Genomic DNA, 22,357 nt, shown 5'->3' with positions numbered 1-22,357 from the left:
CAAAGGTTTGAAGAAAGAATTTTCAATTACATGGCAACAAGCAAAGGAGATTGTAAAGAAATGCCCTACTTAACTCTTTCTATAACCAAATGCCACTGCCTGCAGGGGCTAATCCAAAGGGCACCCAAAGGAATGAAATCTGGCAGATGGATGTGCTCCACTTTGCAGAATTTGGCAAATTAAAATATGTTCATCACACCATTGACACTTATTCAGGCTTTCAGTGGGCAACTGCTTTAAGTTCAGAAAAAGCTGATTCAGTAATCACTCATTTATTAGAAGTCATGGGTATACCTACACAAATAAAGATGGACAATGGTCCTGCTTATCTTTCTAGGAAAATGAAACGGTTTTTTGATTATTACAATATCAAGCATGTTACAGGTATACCATACAATCCTACAGGTCAAGCAGTCGTAGAAAGATCAAATCGAACTATAAAGGATATGTTGAACAAACAGAAAGGGGTGGAAAACACCCCCAGAAATAGGTTACATACTGCTTTGTTAACCTTGAATTTTCTCAATGCTAATGAGAAGGGAACAATGGCTGCAGAAAGACATTGGATAATGGAAAAGTCTACTGAACTAAATCAACCAGTTTATTTCAAGGATGTGCTGACCTCACAATGGAAGCCAGGAGATGTGCTACGTTGGGGAAGGGGTTTTGCTCTTATCTCCACGGGTGAGGAAAAATTGTGGATACCGTCAAAATTAATAAAGGTTCGGTTTGAAGAAGAGAAGCCACTTGGAAAAGATAAATAACAATTCTTTCATAAGGATGGCGAGCATACTGATGGTAAGAAATACAGATAGGTTGGAGGCAGGGTTCTTTTCTTATCTCCACAGGAAAATACTCATCTTCAAAGAAATTAAGGGACCCTGAATATTTAATTACTGATGGATGGACACAATTTGTAAGTATTAATTTTTATATATATATGTCTTATTAAACATTTCTTTATAAATATGTAGAGCTGGTTTTGAAGTTGGACTCTGGCTCAGTCCCTCTCCAATTCCAAGCCTGTTAGTAAGAGAAAAACCCAGAGTTTCTGGAGTTTCTGTCTCATGTCAAGAGCCATGATATGGGACAGAAAGAAATATGAGGTGAGAAAACATCTTTGCTTTTCTTCATATCTATCATACTTTTCATTGAATATATCTATCTTGCCTTTCATTGTATATATGTATGTCTATATATGTCTATATGATTAATGTTTAAGTTTTTCACAACGAACAATGAGTTTTTCCTGAAGTGACATTTGAAGTTTCCAGGAAGAAGATGGGGCCCCACAACAACAACTCTACCTGGTTGATATGACGTCATGATACTGATAGCGCTACTACAAGACCTGTTTTGGATACCAGCTGCACAAGATGATCCCAACTTGGTTAGCTGAAATGGTGCACATCTTGTACAACATTCTGGCCAGACCTCCACAAAATATTCAGAGACTATTTGCAATTTTAAAAGACATTGATCTTGAAATTTAACCATCATTTTACTTTCACAGGATCCCCCAGAAAGAACGTCGCCCCCATGACAGCTGGAAGTAATTCTAGAGGACGACGTCCCCTCTCCCAGTAAAGTTTACCCCTGGGTTTAGGGACATCACTTAGGGGTTGGGAGGTTGGGGGAGGAATTTTATAAGCTCAGGGATCATTTTGAAAAAAAAAAAAAAAAGAGGAAATGATGGGATAATAGATTTATAATTGTGAGTTACTGCTTTTAGACAAATATATTGGTATCCATTCTTGTATATTGATACAAAGTTAAATTATATTGACTATTGTATGCATGCATGTTTCTATCTCTGTTTAAAATATTTTTTATGTATTGATATATATTATATTGATAAATATATATTGTATATATTTACCATATTGCAGTGTACATTTCTACCTCTGATTAAGATACTTATATAATGTTTGTGCATTGATATATATTTACCATATTGCAATGTATATTTGTACAGTGTTTATATTTGGAGGTCATTATCCTCATTTGTTACACAGTTGTTTATTGTCTTAGTCTTTAAGTTAGATAGATTTTGAGAATTATATAGATAAGTAGTCATCTAAGTTTGTCATTTATAATTAGACTAATCAGGTTCTCTAGATATATAGAGATTATACTCAGTATAGATAGATAATCTTCGACCTCTTCAAAGAGCTGTAGAAAATGGCCTTTAATCTAACTCAGAGTTTCGTGATAGTGAGACACAATTGCTCCTGGCAACACCGCTCTATTCCCGAGAGAATGTTGAGCACCAAAGACACTCCATCTGGAGCCTTTCTATTTGGCAGAACTGGCCTTTGGGCAAAGAAATGCCCATACCTTAACCACTGACAGAGATACAGAGCGTGCATCAATGGATAAAACAGGACTGTCATATCCTGCCAAGACAGGGTAAGATAGTTTTGAAAAGTTCATTGCCTTTAATAATGGTATGTCAGTTATGTTAGGCCTTAGCCAAAATTGGTTGACTCAACATTGCAAACGAGACTTTGGGTGATTGCCCAGGTAGTCAGTTGTCTCTGTCAATTGTTGCACATTTTGGATATATCTCGTTTGTTGAGTAGTGTTTATTCCCTTCTCAGATCTTTGACGGAGTTGAAGATTATATAATTGTAGTTACTCTCTACATTATTTGGACTCCTTGAGATAGAATGTTTAGCAAAGCTTTTGTTCTCAATATTGTTTGTTATATTTATTATTTGTTGTTATTGTATATAGTTGTATTTGGTTTGGTTCTGTCTTATTTAGACAAAAAGGGGAGATGTAGGGATAAGTCCCGCCCCTTGGGGGCATGTTCGCCTCGGGCTAATGTTTGCCTATAAATTTGGCGAGCATGCTCCCAGCCGTCCCTTCTGCTTTCCTGGTCTCCGCAGGAACAGTGGTTCTGTAAGTCTATTTCGCCATTAAAGCTGTATATATATTTTTACAATCTGTCTGCATTTACACCGTTACAGAATTCTTAAAGGAAAGTATTAGTTAAAAGAAATTTTTTCTACATTAAAAAATGGGAAACACTATTATGATGGATGGAGTTAGGTCTCTGTGTGATAGAATAGTGGATAGTTTAAAATTGAAACAATTAAGTGAAGGGATAATCAACTGAATCGAGACTGGCATAATGTTAATGATCATTTTGATAATGATTATTGCTGGTTTGATAAATCTTGGTTTATCCTTTAAAAAGATGGTTGATATGAGTGTCATGATACAGGACTTAGAAAACTTATTAAAACAGATCATAGAGATATTTAGATCCAGACAGAGGCATTTAAAGGAACCAATCTCAGCACTGCACTTTAAGGTTAGAGAGGAACAGCCTAAGGTTTCAAATAGCCAGCTTAAATTTATCCAGTAACCCTACAAAAACAAATGACAAATGATAGATATCCCCAAGGCTGTGCAAGAGCTGAATGTGGAAATGTTAGATTTAAGGAAATTTAAGGAAGCAATAGTCTCATATGGCATGCATTCACCTTTTGTCAATCAGATCTTAAACTAATGGTCAATTTGTGATAGAATTATTCCTCAAGACTGGAGAGACTTGGCTATAGCAGCTTGGAGCCTGATTCTCAATTACAATGGAGGACCTGGTAGATGAGGCTAAAACCACTGAACAACAAAGTAAGGCTAGAGGAATGGAAATCTCCCAAGACCAACTTCTTGGACAGGGAGATTATGCTAGTGAACAAAAGCAATCTCTATGATGACCACACCTTGGCTGTATGCCATACAGCAGCTCTGAATGCTTGGGACAGAACTGGAGAAATAGGAAAGACAATTGAGTCATTTACTAAAAAGTTATATAGGACCCAAAGGAAACCTTCACAGATCTCTTACAAAGAATGACTTTAGCAGTAAATAGAATAATACCAAATTCAGAAGCTAGATAAATTATAATTGTATCTCTGGCTTTTGAAAATGCTAATGTACAATGCAAAGGGAGTAATTAGGCCATTAAAGGCAAGATCAGTACTCTTGGGTGAACAGATCTGAGATACAATCAATATTGAATCTCATGACCATGATGATGCTTGGAAGGAGAGGTGATTTCCAGATATTTAAAGAAAGAAATCATAGTGCTCTGGAATCTTGCATCCAAACTGGCCTCTTCAGGAGGAAATTGTTCAGTTTTTAGGGAATGGAACACTATCTCAGGTAAAACAGAGCACAAGATGGGTCAAAGGTATAGGGCCAGAAGGACAGAAGGGAAAATTAAAGCCTTATGTAGCTAACAATAATAAATTTGTGGGGATGTGATTTGTTACAGAAATGGAATACCCAGATCAACATTCCTCCAATCTTAGAAACAAACCATAAACTAATGTATGTTTCCGGGCAAAGTATTAGAAGGCACCATAAAGCACAGTCAGCGACCATTCAGAGGCACCAACAGTCCTAACTGTAAATGGTTGACAGGCAAGCCCATAAGGGTTGAGCAAAGGCCTTCAACAACAGAGAAACTGCAAGCCTTAGAACAGCTGGTACAGGAGTGGCTAGATGCTCAGCATACTGAAGAATCTACCAGCCCTTGGAATTCTCCTGTATTTGTTTTTAAAAAGAAATTTGGAAAATGTTGAGTAGTGACAAATCTAAGAGCTGTCAACAAGGTGATGCAGGCAATGGCTCTCTACAGTCTGGTACTCCTTTGCAATCCCTCATTACCTAAAGGATAGCCACTCATAGTTATTGATTTAAAAAATGGTGCCTAGTTCCAGGACAGGCTCCAAAACCACAGAGAAACCCTGTCTCGAAAAACCTAAAAAATAAATAAATAAATAAAAAATGGTGCCTTCACTATACCTATAACACAGATAAAAATTTGCCTTCATGGTATTTACTTATAATAATTCTCAGAATGTTTAAAGATTTATCTATCTATCTATCTATCTATCTATTTATTATGTATACAGTGTTCTGACTGTCTGTATGTTTGCTGACCCAAAGAGGGCACCAGATCTCATTACAGATGGTTGTGAGCCACCATGTGGTTGCCGGGAATTGAACTCAGGACCTCAGGAAGAGCAGTCAGTGCTCTTAACCTCTGAGCCATCTCTCCAGCCCCTAATTCTCATAATGTTAAGAGAGATCAATATGTAAGACTTTACGACAATCCTGAAGCCATTTTTGACAATTCTGAATCCTCTCAGCCTCTGTGCCATAGTGCTTCCCCTCCTCCCCTGGGAACCAAGGACCTAACAGCTACACTAGCACGTACTCAGTTCCTGAACAATTACCCATATACGTTACATTTTGGTTCGGTCCCCTGGGAAATGGGGTCAAAATGACCTCTTACCTCATCTGATCTGGCAACAGCTCTCCAGTCAATTATTGGTAATAGCCCTTTCGAATAAGACAATCAGAATAGTCAAAGAACAACCCCCCTAGCTTCTGTGGCCCCTTTAAAAGTAGACTGTACCAGCTATTGGAGGTCTTTTGGCTTCCCGAATGCTGAGGGACCCTGTCATGACAGAATTAATAAAATCCTCATGCTTTTGCATCGGCTGTGGCGTGTGAGATGGTCTCTGGGGGCGACTCCTCCTCGGTGTTTGGACGCTAGAGTCCAACAAATAGAAAGTTTTCCCACAGAGAATGTAAAATAGTCCCACCCTGCACTAATATTTTGTATGACAGCCATTAAAAATGATATATAATCAATTTCCTCAGTCCATAATTTGCCCTTACATGGATGACATATTCCTAGCTGATTCAAATGTAAATACTTTAGAAAGAATGTTTAAAAAAGAAAGTTTTGCTTTCTTAGGGATTACAAACTGGTCCTGAAAAATACAGAGATTCTATTAATTATTTAAAATATAAAATAGGTTTACAAAAGAACTGGATCCCAAAAGGTGCAAATTAGGAGAGATCAACTGCAGACTCTTAATGACTTCCAGAGATTGGTAGGAGACATGTCCTATTGGGGATGAAAAACAAACTGAGTAATTTGTTCAAAACCTTAGGTGGGAGCCAGACGGTGGTGGCACATGCCTTTAATCCCAGCACTCGGGAGGCAGAGGCAGGTGGATCTCTGTGAGTTCGAGGCAAGCCTGGTCTACAAGAGCTAGTTCCAGGACAGGAACCAAAAATTACAGAGAAACCCTGTCTCGAAAAATCCAAAAAAAAAACAAAAAACAAAAAACAAAACAAAACAAAAAAACAAAAAAAAACCTTAAGTGGTAACAAGAATTTAACCAGTCCAAGAGAATTATCAGATGAAGCTGACAGAAAATTGGCTTTTGTGGAAGAGAAATTACAGAAGGCACATATGGATTGTGTGGATCTGAAGCTTAACTGCATTCTGGTCATATTACCCTCCAACCATTCCCCTACAAAAATTTTAATGCAGAGGGAAGATATTATCTTAGAATGAATCTTTTAACCACATAAAACAAGTAAAAAATTAAAAACTCGTGTGGAAAAGGTCTCTGAGTTAATTTTAAAGGAAAAAATTAAGACTTCGTCAATTAGCTGGAATAGACCTAGCAGAAATTGTAGTACCATTCACTAATGATGAAATTGACAAATTATGAGCAGAAAGTGAACCTGGCAAAGAATTTGCAGTAATTTTTTAGGGAGAGATTAGCAACAACTATCCCAAAAGCAAGAGAATTCAACTTATGAAGAGAATTAACTGGATCCTTCCTTGCACTGTATGGGACACACCAATAACTAGAGCCCTTACAACCTATACTGATACAAACAAATCAGGAAAGACAGGCTACAAATCACAAAATTTAAGAAAAGTGGATCAAAGGCCTTATGTGTCTGTACAAAAATTAGAATTATATGCTATTCTCATGGTACAAAGGGATTTTAAAGAACCTCTCAACATAGTTACTGAAAGAGTTGTTTTACATATTGAAACTGCTGAATTTATACCAGATGAAACAGAACTGACTTTATTATTCAGTTATAAGAAATAACCAGGAAAATGAATTGTCCCAAATATATAACACATAATCCTATCCCATACAGGTCTGCCAGGAGCCTCTAGCCAAAAGAAATGAAGAAACTGGTTAACTATTGATAGGAAATGCGCTGGAGGCCTCAGAAGAAAAAAAGAAAAAGAAAAACAAAAACAAAACCCATCATGTCAATAACAAAGGTTCAAAAGAAACCTTTTTCATTATGTGGGAACAAGCCAAGAAAATTGTAATGGAATGGAATGTAGTTTTTTTCATTATGTAGTTTTTATTTTAGATGAACATTATTGTAAAAAAAAGTCCACCTTGAATAAAATCCATTTTTTTAAAAACACAGCTTCAGTATCAGTATAGTTAATGACCTGGCTTCAGCAGACCAGCCACAAGACAGGTCTGTATTATCCGCAGGAGCTTTCCACAGTAAGCAAAGGAAAATATGTTTAAGCACACAAGTCTATGAAAAACCTTCATAGTTCCCATGGGGGCATGATTTTCATCAGACAGTTCATAGCGTTTGCATTAAGGGAACTGTGGCATCAGCTGCAGTCAAGACAAACCCATCTGTAAGACCATTGGAATGAACAATCAGAAGTTCACTTTTAAAAAAGGTACAAGGATGAAATACAAAGTTCTGTTAGTTCCAGGCATATGGCACACATCTCAAGACACAAAGTTAAAATGTGGAAATCCTTAAAACAAATGCTTGCTGATTTTCTTTTCTATACTCAGTCATTTAGTTTCTTTCTAATGAACATGGCACTCATAAATTTTATTAGTATCTCCTGACCTGCTATGTCCTTCTGAAGCAAAGGATTTCATTTTCAGACAGTCTTCTCTGCCACTGGGTGTAATGAGAAACATAAATGAAGGTTCTTTGTTTTGTTTAGGTTTTTTTGAAGTCTAAAAAACTGAATTGAAGAAATTTTGAGATCAGTAAATGTAGGGATAAGTCCCGCCTCTTAGGGGGCGTGTTCGCCTCGGGCTAATGTCTGCCTAAAAATTTGGCTACCGTGCTCCGAGCTGTCTCTTCTGCTTTCCTGGTCTCCGCGGGAACGGTGGTTCTGTAAGTCTATTTCGACATTAAAACTATATATATTGTTACAATCTGTCTGCATTCGTTTACGCTGTTACAAGTAAACCAACATAATGAAATGTGGTTTTAAAATTCTAGGCTTAGAATCTCATCTTTAAAGATCAAGATATATTTTTAAAAGCATCTAAGTCATAAGCTTGAAGAGAAAGTCTGCTAATTTGTTGTTGTACTGCTCAGAGGAAGATACTTCATAAGCTCTAACAGAGATTCTCAGAATTTCGAGCCTTTAAATTGCAGTGATCATTTCTTACTTGGAACAATCCATTGTATATTGCACAACTAAATTCACTGACGGACAGGGCAGTAACATTTTTTTGTATGCTACTGGATATTGACATGCATGCTTTATTTGAAACTAAGGTGTCAATTTCTCTTTTCCAAGGATGTCTTCAGTTCAAAACAAGATAAAGCATGCTGTCTAAACTTTGTTGAATGCTTAGAGGCTGGCTCACTGTTTTTCTTCCAGGTATTAGAATATTAGTTAGCTAAATGAGGCATAATTTAAAAAAAACAGTCCTTCAAAGGAAATTTATAACAAAGACTGCATAAAATGTCCACGTGCAGTAAGAAGCCCTGCGACTTCCCTGACCACTGTGCAGGGAGATCACTTCAGCATCATCTGAAGATAAAGGCTAGAATAGGTTCCCAGTGAAACACTGTACAACTAAATGATTTACATGCTACTTAGTTACAGCACACTTCACTGTCTGATACCCTCAGACTCTCTTTGAAACTTCTGAGTCCAACTATTGTCAAAAAAATTAGCATAATATTAATAAAGTGCAGCCACTGACCCACAAATACTGCTGCAAAATCTCCATGTAGCCCATCTGTAAGATCACAATAATGTGCACACGCATGTGTGCACACACACTAAAGAGAAATCTAAATTTCTTGAGTTTCAGCAGGGAACAGACAATTATCTGTCACTTTCGGTTGGCTCTGGCCTAGATAGCCACACCACATCTCTAACTACAAACCTAAATGCAAAGGGCTGGGTCCTATACATTCAGCAATGGCTGTCTGAGAGCTGAAACCTGGATCGTATGTGCTCTAATGAAAAGACAAGATTTCTGTAGGACTGCTAGATCTAATCACTTTTATATATATTTTTAAACACCAAATAGAACCAAAAATCATTATTTTCAACATATATGGGCTGGATAGATGGTTCAGTAGTTAAGAGCATTGCCTGCTCTTCCAAAGTCCTGAGTTCAATTCCCCGCAACCACATGGTGGCTCAAAACCATCTCTAATGAGGTCTGGTGCCCTCTTCTGGCCTGTAGACATACAAATAGACAGAATATTATATACATAATAAATAAATATTAAAAAAAATAGTTCGACTCAGAAGTTTCAAAGAGAGTCTGAGGGTATCAGACAGTGAAGTGTGCTGTAACTAAGTAGCATGTAAATCATTTAGTTGTACAATGTTTCACTGGGAACCTATTCTAACCTCTATCTTCAGATGATGCTGAAGTGATCTCCCTGCACAGTGGTCAGGGAAGTCGCAGGGCTTCTTACTGCACTTGGACATAAATATAAGAGCTGTATCTTACACCAGCATGTCTAATTTCTCTCCATATAAGTATGTTTTATGCAAACTGAAATATAAATCTAACCTCTGTTAACTCTCTCACAGATGGGGACTATAGTTAAGAAATGGGTAATACAAGCTAATGGGTAAATCTAAGAAAGAATATTTACATATTCTGGTGTAATAAGACCATAGCTGGGTGTAAAAATAAAGCCCTAAACCGGGTGGTGGTGAGGCACACCTTTAATCCCAGCACTCAGGAGGCAGAGGCTGGAGGATCTCTGTGAGTTCAAGGCCAGCCTGGTCTATAAGAGCTAGTTCCAGGACAGGCTTCAAAGCTGCAGAGAAACCCTGTCTCAAAAAACAAACAAACAAACAAAAACAAAAACAAAAAAAGAAAGAAAAAAAGAAAGAAAATAAAGCTCTAATGACAATTTCCCTATGTGAAATCCCAATGCATGAAGCTCATATACAGACACAACAGTTCTTACATATATTATTAGTTTTAGATAAGTAAATAATGGCAAGAAGTCAGGCAAGAAAAGGGACAGCAAATATGACCCTCATAAACAGTGAGACTAGCTGGGTGGTGGCGGCACACTCCTTTAATCCCAGGACTTGGGAGGCAGAGGCAGAGCTCTGTGAGTTCAAGGCCAGCCTGGTCTACAAGAGTGAGTTCCAGGACTGGCTCCAAAGCAACAGAGAAACCCTGTCTTGACAAAAACTAAAAAACACTAAAAGAAACAGCGAGACTAGAGTGCTTTCTACAAGCTGTTTACAGAGAGGAGGCAGCGGCAGCCATCTTAAAGAAAACAGCTACTCAGGGATGAGCAAAATTGATAACCACCTGAAAGATGAAAATGATATGGCCTCTGTGAATAAACAGGCATTTTTATGAATTTAAAAAGTTAATCAGAATTTAATGGTTTTTAAGAACACTGCAAATCAAAGCCCTTTAATAAATGCTACCAATAGAGGAACTTTTGGTCATATATCCCAGGCCAACCATTCTTTAATTTTAGTATATCAACCTCGGTTTAATATTCTGCTGTCTTTAAATGTCCCCAAATATATAAGTCTAGAATTTCTTTTTTTTTTTTTTTTTGGTTTTTCGAGACAGGGTTTCTCTGTGGTTTTTTGGAGCCTGTCCTGGAACTAGCTCTGTAGACCAGGCTGGTCTCGAACTCACAGAGATCCGCCTGCCTCTGCCTCCCGAGTGCTGGGATTAAAGGCGTGCGCCACCATTGCCCGGCATAAGTCTAGAATTTCATGCCACTCAAGTGCTCAGTTAGGAGTCTAAGATTATGCTGTACCACAGAAAGACTGACACTCATATGCAAAGAAAGATAGCAGCTTCCAGGACAGGCAGTCAAACAAGGAAAAACCAATTAAGTCTTGCATGTGTCTCCACATCATTGCTTCCCTGTCTGAGGAAAGGAGCTTGCTCTTTTGCTAGGTCATGTGGCTGGAATCCACTTGGTGTTCTGTGTTGAGAGGCCTAGAGTTCCATGGTGCTCTCCGCAGCAGTTGGGCGAGGTGGCTCTGAGGCTGGGTAACCTGTGCTTTCAGAGAAGCAGGGAAGGGCCCTCTAGGTATACTGCAGTGCCTCAGAAATGAAGAGTTCATCAAAGCAATGAACAACGGAAAAGACTTGTCTTCTTAGATAGGTTTTCTGTTATTTTCACTGGCCCGCCTGGCTCCTGATGAATTGCTGTCATGTTTTTCTGTTGAGTTTTGTCATTATATCCCATTCAAGTGTAAAAAATGCCTCTTTAAATTTGTGCTGGATTTTGCACTTGTCTCCAAAAATTTAAAACCATGGTCAATTGCTAACTTCTCCCCCTTTTTTTTGAGACTTGTCTTTTGTCATTCATATCACATTTGTTACCCAGGATCATTCTTTTTTGTTTTTTTTTAAGATTTATTTATTTATTATGTACAGTGTCTGGCTCCATGTATGCCTGCAGGCCAGAAGAGGGCACCAGATCTCATAGATGGTTGTAAGCCACCATGTGGTTGCTGGGAATTGAACTCAGTGTTCTTAACCCCTGAGCCATCTCTCCAGGCCCCAGGATCATTCTTTCAACATCTGAAGAGGCATGTTCTTTAGTGCTTCTTATCCAGTTTTTAATATTGTCAAAGGACTTTTTATTGGTGATGTCATGGACCAGCATAATTCCCATGGCTCCTCTATAGTATGCTGTTGTGATTGTTAGGAATCTTTCCTGACCTGCTGTGTACCACATCTGAAGCTTAATTTCCTTTCCATTGAGTTCTATTGTTCTCATTTTAAAATCAATCCCGATGGTGGAGATGAAGGAGGTGTTGAAGGTGTCCTCAGAGAAGGGGAACAGGAGGCAGGTTTTACTGACGCCACCGGAGTCGATGATGAGCAGCAGTTTGAACAGATAATAATCGTATGTCTTTGCCATCTTCTCGCTCTGGCCCTCTCTGACCAAAGAAAGCAAGGAGGCAAAGAGGTGGAGGAAAGAGGCGCGGAGGGGACCTTGGGTGAGGGGGCGTGTCCGCCGAGCCACCTGCGACCTGCCCTGCCTCTTCCTAGTTATTTTTTATATAACCAAACTCCACTACCTGCAGGAAGCAACCCAAAGGGTACTCAAAGGAATGAAATCAGGCAAATGGATGTGTTCCATTTTGTATAATTTGGAAAATTAAAATATGCACACCACACCACTGATACCTATTCAGGTTTTCAATGGGCAACTGCTTTGAGTTTGGAAAAGGCTGATTTGGTAATCATACGTTTCCTAGAAGTTATGGTCATCAAGGGTAACCTGCACAAATTAAGAGTGACAGTGCTCCATCCAGCATAATCTCTAGTAAAATGAAAGTTTTTTGTTTTTTTTTTGTTTTTTTTTGCTTATTACATATAGAGCACATTAAAGGTATACCACACAATCCTACAGGGCAGGAAGTTATAGAAAGACCAAATTGAACTCTAAATAAAGACACCCAGAAATAGACTGCATAATGACTTATTAACTTTGAATTTTCTAAATGCTAATGAGAAAGGAACAACAACTGCAGAAGGACATCACATCTATTATCCAATGATAATAGAAAAACTATGGAATTAAATCAGCCTTTCTAATTTAAAGGGTTTCTCTGTAGCCATGGCTGTTCTGAAACTTGCTTGGTAGACCAGGTTGGCTTCCAACTCAATTCACCTCTCTCTGCCTCCTAAGTGCTGGGATTAAAGGCACGTGCCACACAGCCTTGTGACTACTGACTTTTTTTTTTTTTGTTTTTCGAGACAGGGTTTCTCTGTGGTTTTGGAGCCTGTCCTGGAACTAGCTCTTGTAGACCAGGCTGGTCTCGAACTCACAGAGATCCGCCTGCCTCTGCCTCCCGAGTGCTGGGATTAAAGGCGTGCGCCACCACCGCCCGGCGACTACTGACTTTTAATACTGAGATAAACTACAAAAATTTTAAGTTGAGACTGGTCCTAAGAAGAGGAAACAAACTTTCCATTTATTTGTTTGTTTTTGAGACAGGGTCTCACTGTGTAGTCCTTGTTCCCTAGAAGCAGCTGGCCAGGGCTGCTGAGATGGCTCATACGGGTAAAAGTAAGTGTCATGCAAACCTGATGACCAGAGTTTGATCCCATGAATATATGGTAAGAAAGAATCAACTCACCACAGGTGTCCTTTGACCTCCACATGCATGCTGTGGGATGAACCCCCCCCCACCCGCCTACACACCACACATGACACACATTTTGAAAACCATTAAAAAGGGCTGGAAGAATGGCGTAGTGGTCAAGAGCACTGGCTGCTCTTCCAGAGGACCCCAGTTGAATTCCCAGCACCCACGTGGCAGCTCACAATCACCAGTAACTCCAGTACAAGGGAAACTTGATTTCTTCTTCTGGCCTCCACATATACCAGGTGTGCACCGGGTGCAAAGATAGACACACAGAAGCGGACAGAAGCTGGCCAAGGGGGTCAGGCTACATGCCAAGAAGGGAGGAGACTTAAGCAGCGTTATCCACTTGTAACTGGGGTGAAGGTAAGAAAGCTGTAAGACTGACGGAGTCGTGGAATTTTCTGTGATTTCAAGAGCAGCTCTGGCTAGGGAATGTGTCTTACAAGAAGGCCCCTGAAGGCCAGTGTGTTAAGCTGGGAAGATGAAACCTAAACCGAAATGGAGACTCCAGGACCATGGGATACACACCAGAGAGAGGTGTGCGTGTAGAATCTAAGTGTGCTGCCTGCAGTAGAGATTAAGGGTTGGTGCTACTCAAGCCTTTTGTAGCCCAGTTGATTATACGATGAGCCCCCAACGATGGAGATGGAACTATGGGATTTAGTGTTTGCTCTGCTAAATTTTTATTTTGCTTTGGTGTGATTGTTCCTTGTTATGCCTGAGTTCTTTCTTCTTAAAATAGGAATATTTACTCTGTGCTGTTAAGTTGAAAATATGTCTATGTATTTTTTTAAAAATTTTATTGGAAACTGATTTTTTTTTTTTTTTTGAAATGAGGTCTTACTGTATAGCAATAGATAGTCTTCTTCCCAAGTGCTGGGATTAAAGGTTATGTGTTATCACACTTGGCTAGAAACTCACTTTTACTTTTTTGAGAGAGGGTTTCTCTGTGTTGACCCAGCTGTCCTAAAACTCACTATGTAGGACCAGGCTGGCTTCAAACTCCAAAATACACCTAGCTCTGCTGAGTGCTGAGATTAAAGGTGTGTGCCACCAATGCCCAACTAAAAACTGACTTAATGTGCTACAATTTTTTTTTTTTTAAGATTTATTATGTATACAACATTCTGCCTTGATGTATGCCAGCATGCCAGAGAAGGGTGCCAGATCTCAGAACAGATGGTTGTGAACCACCATGTGGTTGCTGGGAATTGAACTCAGAACCTTTGGAAGAGCAGCCAGTGCTCTTAACCTCTGAGACATCTCTCCAGGCCCCTGTGCTACAATTTTGAAAAACTTTGCAGACTTCTAAAGCTGGAGTGAATGTCCTTTACATTATAATATGGTAATGAGCCTTGGGCAAAAGTCAAGTGATGTGTGTATAGGAGTCAAGTTGACAAGTGGTAGAGTTATGACATTAGTATTAATTTTCAACTTGACAGAATGAAGACTCATCTGACCGATGAGCCCTTAGGCAATGCCTGTTGCCTAAGGATTATATTGATTATATTAATTTAATATGGAAAGACTAATCTTAATTGTGGGTGGGACTGGACTACATTCATGGTAGAAAGTGAGCCAAAATAAGCCCTTTCTCCCCTCATGTTGCTTTTCCTAGGGTACTTATCTCAGCAGCAGAAAAAGCAACTAAGGCAACCTGCCATTCCTTTCCTTGAAGCAAGAGATAGTACTTAATTTCTAAACAGTGAGGTGAAGACTGGGAATGGCAAGCAGTTTATAATCCCAGAATTTGGAAGATAAAGTCAGGAGGGTCAGTAGTTTAAGGTCGTTGCTATCAAGTTAAAGCTTACCTTTATGCAAGACTTTATCTTAACAAAAATAAACTCCCAAGCAAATAAACAATAAAAAGAAAGATCTATTTAAAGAATGTCCTTGATCGATGTCTGCTTTAAATGACGTCCCAGGAGAGCCTACTCAAAATTCTCATTTGGAAGAAAAAGAATGATGCCCATTGCTTGGCTAATTCCATGATAAAACAAGAAAAGCAGGGCTGATGAACAGATCCATGGCAGAGTGTATTTTCCCTCCCTCTTTCCTTCTACCTTTCATGCAGAGCTCCAGGCTGCTCTCTAACTCACTGTGTTAGAGTTAGAGAGTCAGCTGAGGATGTCCTTGATCTTCTTGCCTTCAGCTTGAGGGACAAAGTTACGTGCATGTTCTCTGCCTAGTGCATGCTCCTGGTTCATGAAATACTTATGGGGATCCAATCCAGGCTTTATATTTGTTAGGCATATACTCATATCAACTGAGCTACAGTCCCACATCCTTGGTGAGAATTATTGGGAATATCTTATAAATCAATGATAAAGAACTTGAACCCAGGAGAACTAAGAACAGAAGCACTTCCCCTAAATTAAACATATATAGTTTATTCTTACCAATAAATTATGTGGACTCAGTACTCACCGACGTGAATTGGTGCTGGGAACAATCCATATTCATGCTCTCCTGGAGTATATTCCAGCTTCTCTTTTTTTAACTGGATTAATCGGCTCTTTGGGCTGTGATGAGAAAAGAGTAAGAAACAAAGGCAATTAAATTTCTTCCTGAGGTCAAATGAAAATAAATTATATCTGAAAAGATGATTCAGTATATAAAGGCACTTCCCACCAAGACTGACAAGCCGAGTTAGAGCCCTGGAAACTATATTGTTAAAGGAGACTTAACTTCTGAACACTATCTTTTCCTTCAACATGCATGTATGCTGGCCCCTTTCCAATAAATAAACAGAAAGAAAAAATGTAATCTAATAATGTACTTAAAAAAACAACAACCCGGGGTTAGAGAAATGGCTCAGCAGTTAATAGCACTGCCAGCTCCTTAGAGAGGACCTGAGTTTGAGTCCTAGCACCCGTGCCTGCGACTCTATCCTCTGCATGTACTCTCCTGTACCTTTGAGCACCTATGAATATGAACATAAATAAAAAAATCTTAAATTCTGGAAATTCCCTTTAAAAAGAAGTTCTTTAATATTCTCTAACAATTTTATTCATTCAACAGCAGCCCTGGCTGACCACGTGTGATAGTCTGTAGCCCTGACCACCTAAATTCCCTGTTTACCAGCTAATTCAAACAGCCTGCACCCTGCCATCACAGAAAATACTTTCCCACAAGTTTCTGTTCTCTGCCACCAGAGATAGCCTTAGCATTTTGATTCCCAATAAACTGTCCTTATACACACAGAGTAGTCCAGTTTGGGGGTTTCACAATAACCTCTCTGACATATATCTCTTTTATATGTATACATACCTGGGCCATGGAAATTGTTCTTGGGTAAAACAGGGTCATATTGGAAAGAGCAGGCCTGTGCTGGAAATTCTACAAACACACCACACCCCAAGGGCTGGGGCTCTTAAATTTAGTCTTCTTTCAGTTTTATACTTTCCTGCTATGTTCTGAGCCTCATAGCCAGGTTTCTTTATTTTTTGAGACAGGGTCTCACTGCATATGTAGCTCTAGCTGGCTAGGAACTTGCTATGTAGGCGAGCTTCAAATTCACAGAAATCTACCTGCATTACTCTAAAGTGATAGGATTAAAAAAAAAAACTTTAAAATTACCCCCTGAACTACTTGGCTGGCTAAGTGACTGTTTCAGGTTTTTGTTGTTTACATTTTTAAATAAAAAACTGAATTAAGGCCAGATGATACAGCTCATGCCTTTAATCCCAGCACTTTGACTAGTTTTTAACTTTATACCATGAATACCTCCTTGGTGTTTAAAAATCCACACCCAGCTCAACGATGTTCATAGCAGCTTTGTTTGTCATAGCCAGAACCTGGAAACAACCTAAATGCCCCTCGATCAGAGAATGGATAAAGAAAAAAATGTGGTACATTTTACACAATGGAGTACTACACAGCAGAAAAAAATAACGACAGCTTGAATTTTGCAGGAAAATAGATGGAGCTAGAAAACATTATTTTGAGTGAGGTAATCCAGCCATAGAAAGACAAGTATCACATGTACTCACTCCTAGGTGGTTTTTAAACATAAAGCAAAGAAAGCCAGCCTACAAACCACAATCCCAGAGAACTTAGACAACAATAAGGACACTAAGAGAGACTTACATAGATCTAATCTACATGGGAAGTAGAAAGTAGAAAAAGACAAGATTTCCTGAGTAAACTGGGAGCATGGGGACCTTGGGGGAGGATTGAAGGGGAGGGGAGAGGCAGAGAGGGGAGCAGAGAAAAATGTAGAGCTCAATAAATATCAATAAAATTTTTTTTTAAAAAAACAACAACAACAAAAAAAACCCACACCACACCCCCTGCCCCTAAAAGACAGGGTTTTATGCAGGCCATGCTGGTCTAAAATTGTCTATGTGGTAAGGGTGGCTTTCAACATCTTCTCCTCCCTCCTCGGCACCCTCTACAGTGCTGGGTTACAGACAAGCCCAACCATATTCAGGTTATGAAGCACTGAAAACCTGACTTAAAATTTTCAGCATAAACGATCTCTATATCCAGCCCCAAGTTTTCTAATTACACTAAACACCAGTGATCCCTGCCACCTGGTGGGCTAGTATGCTCTACACAGTCAGTTTCAGACTGTGTCAAAAAGTAACAAAGGAGTACTGATCAAGTTGTATCAAGGAATTATAAAATTCTTCAAACTATTCATTTGACAATTTAATCAATGAAATTTAAAATACATTTACTTATGCAGACAATGCTATTTAGCATCCTATTGGTTTTATTTATTTAATTAATTAATTTATTTTTTATTTTTATTTTCTTTGATTTTCAAGACAGGGTTTTGCTGTAGTTGTAGAACCTGTCATGGAACCAACTCTTGTAGACCAGGTTGGCCTCGAACTCACAGAGATCTGCCTGCCTTTGCCCCCCGAGTGCTGGCACTAAAGGTGTGCGCCACCACTGCCCGGCTAATTTTTTTTTAAACTTTTTTTTTTAAATATTTATTTATTTATTATGTATACAATATTCTGTCTGTGTGTATGCCCGAAGGCCAGAAGAGGGCACCAGACCCCATTACAGATGGTTGTGAGCCACCATGTGGTTGCTGGGAATTGAACTCAGGACCTCTGGAAGAGCAGGCAATAGCTCTTAACCTCTGAGCTATCTCTCCAGCCCCCCCGTTTTTTTAAACTTAAGAAACGTTCTGGCAGGCCTGATATGAACTATGTAAAGAATGATGTCCTTGAACAAGAGGCAATCCTCCTGCCTCTGCTTCCAGAGTACTGGCATTTCAGGTGTACACCAGCACACCTAGCTTTCATTCTTATTTTCAAACAATAAAAGGCATAATTAGACTCCAACTGACAGAATGAAAGTAGAAGAGAGAGGCAAACATCAGGGATGATAATTATAACCTGTAACACAGTGTGGCATCAACAGTCCAGTGAGTACTCAGGTACTCGAGACCGGTACATATACAATACACATTACACATATATAATGCTATATATACACTGGTTTTTGGTAGTGAAAAAAATATTTTGTTCAGGCTCATTGGTTAAAGGTGCCTGCCACCCAGTCTGAGGTGGTAGAGAGGAGACTGGATTACAGAAATGTAAAAATTATAAAGCTATGGTGGAAATAGGGATAAGAAAATATAAGCTTTCAGTCGCCACTACTTACTCTGTGGTTTTGTAAACATCAGAATACAGCCCAGCTCTCTGGTACTTTTTCTTTGGAGGACGTGGGGCCTTCTTTTCTCGTGGGATGAGAGCGAGCACAGGTTGCAAGGTACTTTCAGGTTCAGAAGGTTCGGTGGGGATTTCAAGAGGAATGGGAATTTCAGCTGGTGTTTCTATAAAACTAGAAAAAAATAATTTAAAGATGTTATTGTGAAAAATAATTATACACACACATACATGTGGATTTGCTGTAATTTTCGAGGCGGAGTCTTAGCCTTGAACCTGCTGTGTAGACAATAATGATCTTCAGATCCTGATTTTTGTGGCTCCTATTCCCATGCACTGACCTTACAGCCATGCATCAGGCATGTTGATGCCCACTTTTAATTTCAGAGACAATCATGTAGGGATAAGTCCCACCCCTAAGTGGCGTGTTCAATTCGGGCTAATAATTACCTATAAATCTGGCGAGGTGCTTGCAGCACTTGCTTCTGCTTTCCTGGTCTCCGCAGGAACGGTGGTTCTGTAAGTCTATTTTTCCATTAAAGTTATATATATTTACAATCTGTCTGCATTCGTTTACGCCGTTACACAAACACTGTTCTATGAGCTGGTGGACAGCTTGGTATATACTACATAGTTCTAGGCTAGCCAACGCTACACAGTAAGACCCTGTCTTAAAGAAAAAAAGCACTCAGGAGGCAGGTGGATCTCTGTAAGTTCAAGGCCAGCCTGGTCTACAAGAGCTAGTCCAGGACAGGCTCCAAAGCTACAGAGAAACCCTACCTCAAAAAACCAAATAAATAAATAAATGAACAAATAAATAAATAAAAAAAGTTGGGTGGATGGCTCACACATTTAATCCCCATCACTCAGGAGGCAGAAGCAGGCATATCTGAGTTTGAGGCCAGTCTGGTCTATAGTGCAAATTCCAGGACAGCCAGGGCTACACAATGGAACCCTGTCTTGGAGGGTGGGGGTAAACAATCAAAAACAAAAAGAAACACCAAGGCACAGTGTATTGGTTAGTGCCTTGGATGTATTGGTTAGTGCTTTTAATCCTATTGCTTAACAAGTTGAGCCAAAGGGCTAGAGAGATGGATTAGCAGTTAAGAATTGCTCTTTCAGAGGACCTGGGTTCAAGTTGAAGAACCCACATAGTAATTCACAACTATCTGTAACTCCAGCTCCAGGGGATCTGATACCTTCACACAGATACACACACAGGTAAAACAGCAATGCACACAAATAAAAACAAATTCACTAAAAACAAAGGATGCAGAAATATAAGTTCAAATCATTCTTAGCTGTACAGCCAAGTTCAGGGTCACCTTATCTCAGAAAATCAAAATCAGAGCAGTTCAGCATTCTGGCTCATACCTGTAATCCCAGATGCTAGAGACTAATGAAGGAAGACATCCATGTGAAAGTAGCCTAGCATACAGGGTATGATTGTATTTAACCAACGATAACAACAAAAAATTTTCAAAGTAAACCTGATGGTGGTGCAAGTCTATAAACAAAACTACTATGTAGGCTGAGGCTGAGTGAAGTCAAGTTCAAGGCCTATTTGGACAATTTACTGAGAACTTTCCCAAAAAATTAACATATGCCTTTAATCCCAGTACTTAGGAGGCAGAGGCAGATGGATCTCTGTGAGTTTAAGGCCAGACTGGGCTTCAAGCTCTAGTTCCAGGACAGGCTCCAAAGCTACAGAGAAACCCTGTCTCGAAAAACAAAAAACTTAACACCACACACACACACACACACACACACCTCTACCTACCCCTTTGGTCCTCAAACATTTTATATTAAACAAATCTACTGTTTGCGGTACACACCAGTAGGGTCTGCAGGAGAGGAGGATCACAAGTTCAAGGCCATCCTAGGCAGTACCAAGGACTAGAGCAATAGCACAGTAGTTAAGAGTACACTTTGCTCTTTTATTTTATTTTTTTTAAATTTATTTATTTATTTATTATGTATACAATATTCTGTCTATGTGTGCCTGCAGGCCAGAAGAGGGCACCAGACCTCATTACAGATGGTTGTGAGCCACCATGTGGTTGCTGGGAATTGAACTCAGGACCTTTGGAAGAGCAGGCAATGCTCTTAACCTCTGAGCCATCTCTCCAGCACTTTGCTCTTTTAGAAGACCAATTTAAAACAAACAAACAAACAAACAAACAAGAAAACAGCTTGGAACTACAGCTAGGTTGTAGTTCAATAAGTTACAATGTAACAACATTTAAATAGCTATGGCTGAAATCTCTTTAAATTTGATAAAAGTATAAACTTGAAGTTATATGAATCTAAGTCACCATGAGGATGATCAACTCAAATAAAACAAAGCAAATGATAATAAATGTGCTGAAAGTCACCAATGAAGAAAACAAGAGAGGGAGAGGAAGCAGGATATAAGAATTTCAAGGTTACAAGCCAGGAGCAAATCCAATCCCAGGAGCCAACTCAGTCCTGGGACACTGGCAAACCAGAATTGATCCAAGGACCTGACTCAGAGTCTGCGATCTCCACCAGAGTGGGACTGAACCTAGGACACAGAGAGAACAAGCTCCACCAGGAGCAGAAGCCAGGAGCAAACCCAGTCCTGGGACATGGGCGGATCAGGATTGAGCCAGCAACCAGATCCAGAGTCAACAATTTCCACCGGAACAGGTACAAGGGAGTAACCGCTGAACAAGTGAGCCAGAGCAAGAGACTGCTGAGGGTCCGGATGTGAATCTGGAACCTTCAAGGGAGTAGACCTAAGTTAACATGCCGGTGGGTCTGGGTGAGAGTCTAGGACCTCCCAGGAACTAGGCTGGAGCCAGGACCACTGTCAGTCTGGGGGTGAGTTAACCTGGGTCCTCCGAGGAAACAGGAAGGAACCAAAGATCTCAGCGGGCTAGGCACAAGTCTGGGACCTCAGAGAGAGTAGGCCTGAGCCAGGTCCTCTGTAGGTTCGGGCATTGGTCTGGGACATCAAAGGGAATAGGCAGGAACCTGGAACCCCTGCGTGTCTGAGCATGAGTCTGTGAACTCTGAGGAAATAAGCAGGTCCTCTGCAGGGGTTCAGGCGCACCTGAGCCTGGGACCACCGAGGCAGTAGACTGGAGCCAGAAACATTTCCAGGTCCAACTCCAACCTAGGGACTTCTGCAGGAGAGATCCAGGCCAGGATTTACAGAAACAAATCATAGCCAGCAGCCTAGGCCAAAGTAGGCCTGAGACAGCAATCTCCAAGGGAGCAGACCAAAACCCAGGAGCACTGGGCTACCTCCAGGAATATGGAGTAACTAACGGGGTAACTAGAACTGTGAAAATGACTGCACCATGAGGAACAACCATCTGAGCTTTGGATTAACTGTCACCTAGAAGATTATTCAACAGAATCTCAGACAGCCCCAACAACACCTATTAGAGGAAAAGATAGTAGAAAAGGTAAGATCACATGCTACACCACAAAGAGCAACACAATACAAGTAGAACCTAAAGACCCT

At 39.8% G+C, this 22,357-nt stretch overlaps 1 protein-coding gene and 1 pseudogene across 5 annotated transcripts in view; both read right to left on the bottom strand.

Annotated features, from left to right (window-relative positions):
- Ash1l (ASH1 like histone lysine methyltransferase) overlaps positions 1 to 22,357 on the bottom strand; it is a 162,365-nt gene that overhangs the window by 69,144 nt on the left and 70,864 nt on the right. For all 5 annotated transcript variants that reach the window (XM_041655483.1, XM_041655482.1, XM_041655484.1 and 2 more), the window contains 2 exons: positions 18,860 to 19,039; positions 15,665 to 15,759 (listed from right to left, as the gene is read on the bottom strand). In XM_041655483.1, coding sequence (XP_041511417.1) covers positions 15,665 to 15,759; positions 18,860 to 19,039 — 275 coding nt within the window. The remainder of the gene's footprint in view (positions 1 to 15,664; positions 15,760 to 18,859; positions 19,040 to 22,357) is intronic.
- Positions 10,754 to 12,003, bottom strand: LOC121450524 (annotated as a pseudogene).

Source organism: Microtus oregoni, unplaced genomic scaffold, assembly GCF_018167655.1.
Source record: "Microtus oregoni isolate MIOR12 unplaced genomic scaffold, Mior012 000007F_ref0000211, whole genome shotgun sequence".
Taxonomy (NCBI): domain Eukaryota; kingdom Metazoa; phylum Chordata; class Mammalia; order Rodentia; family Cricetidae; genus Microtus; species Microtus oregoni.
The sequence above is the reverse complement of the archived record's forward strand: the minus strand, read 5'-3'. Positions and strand labels throughout refer to the sequence as shown.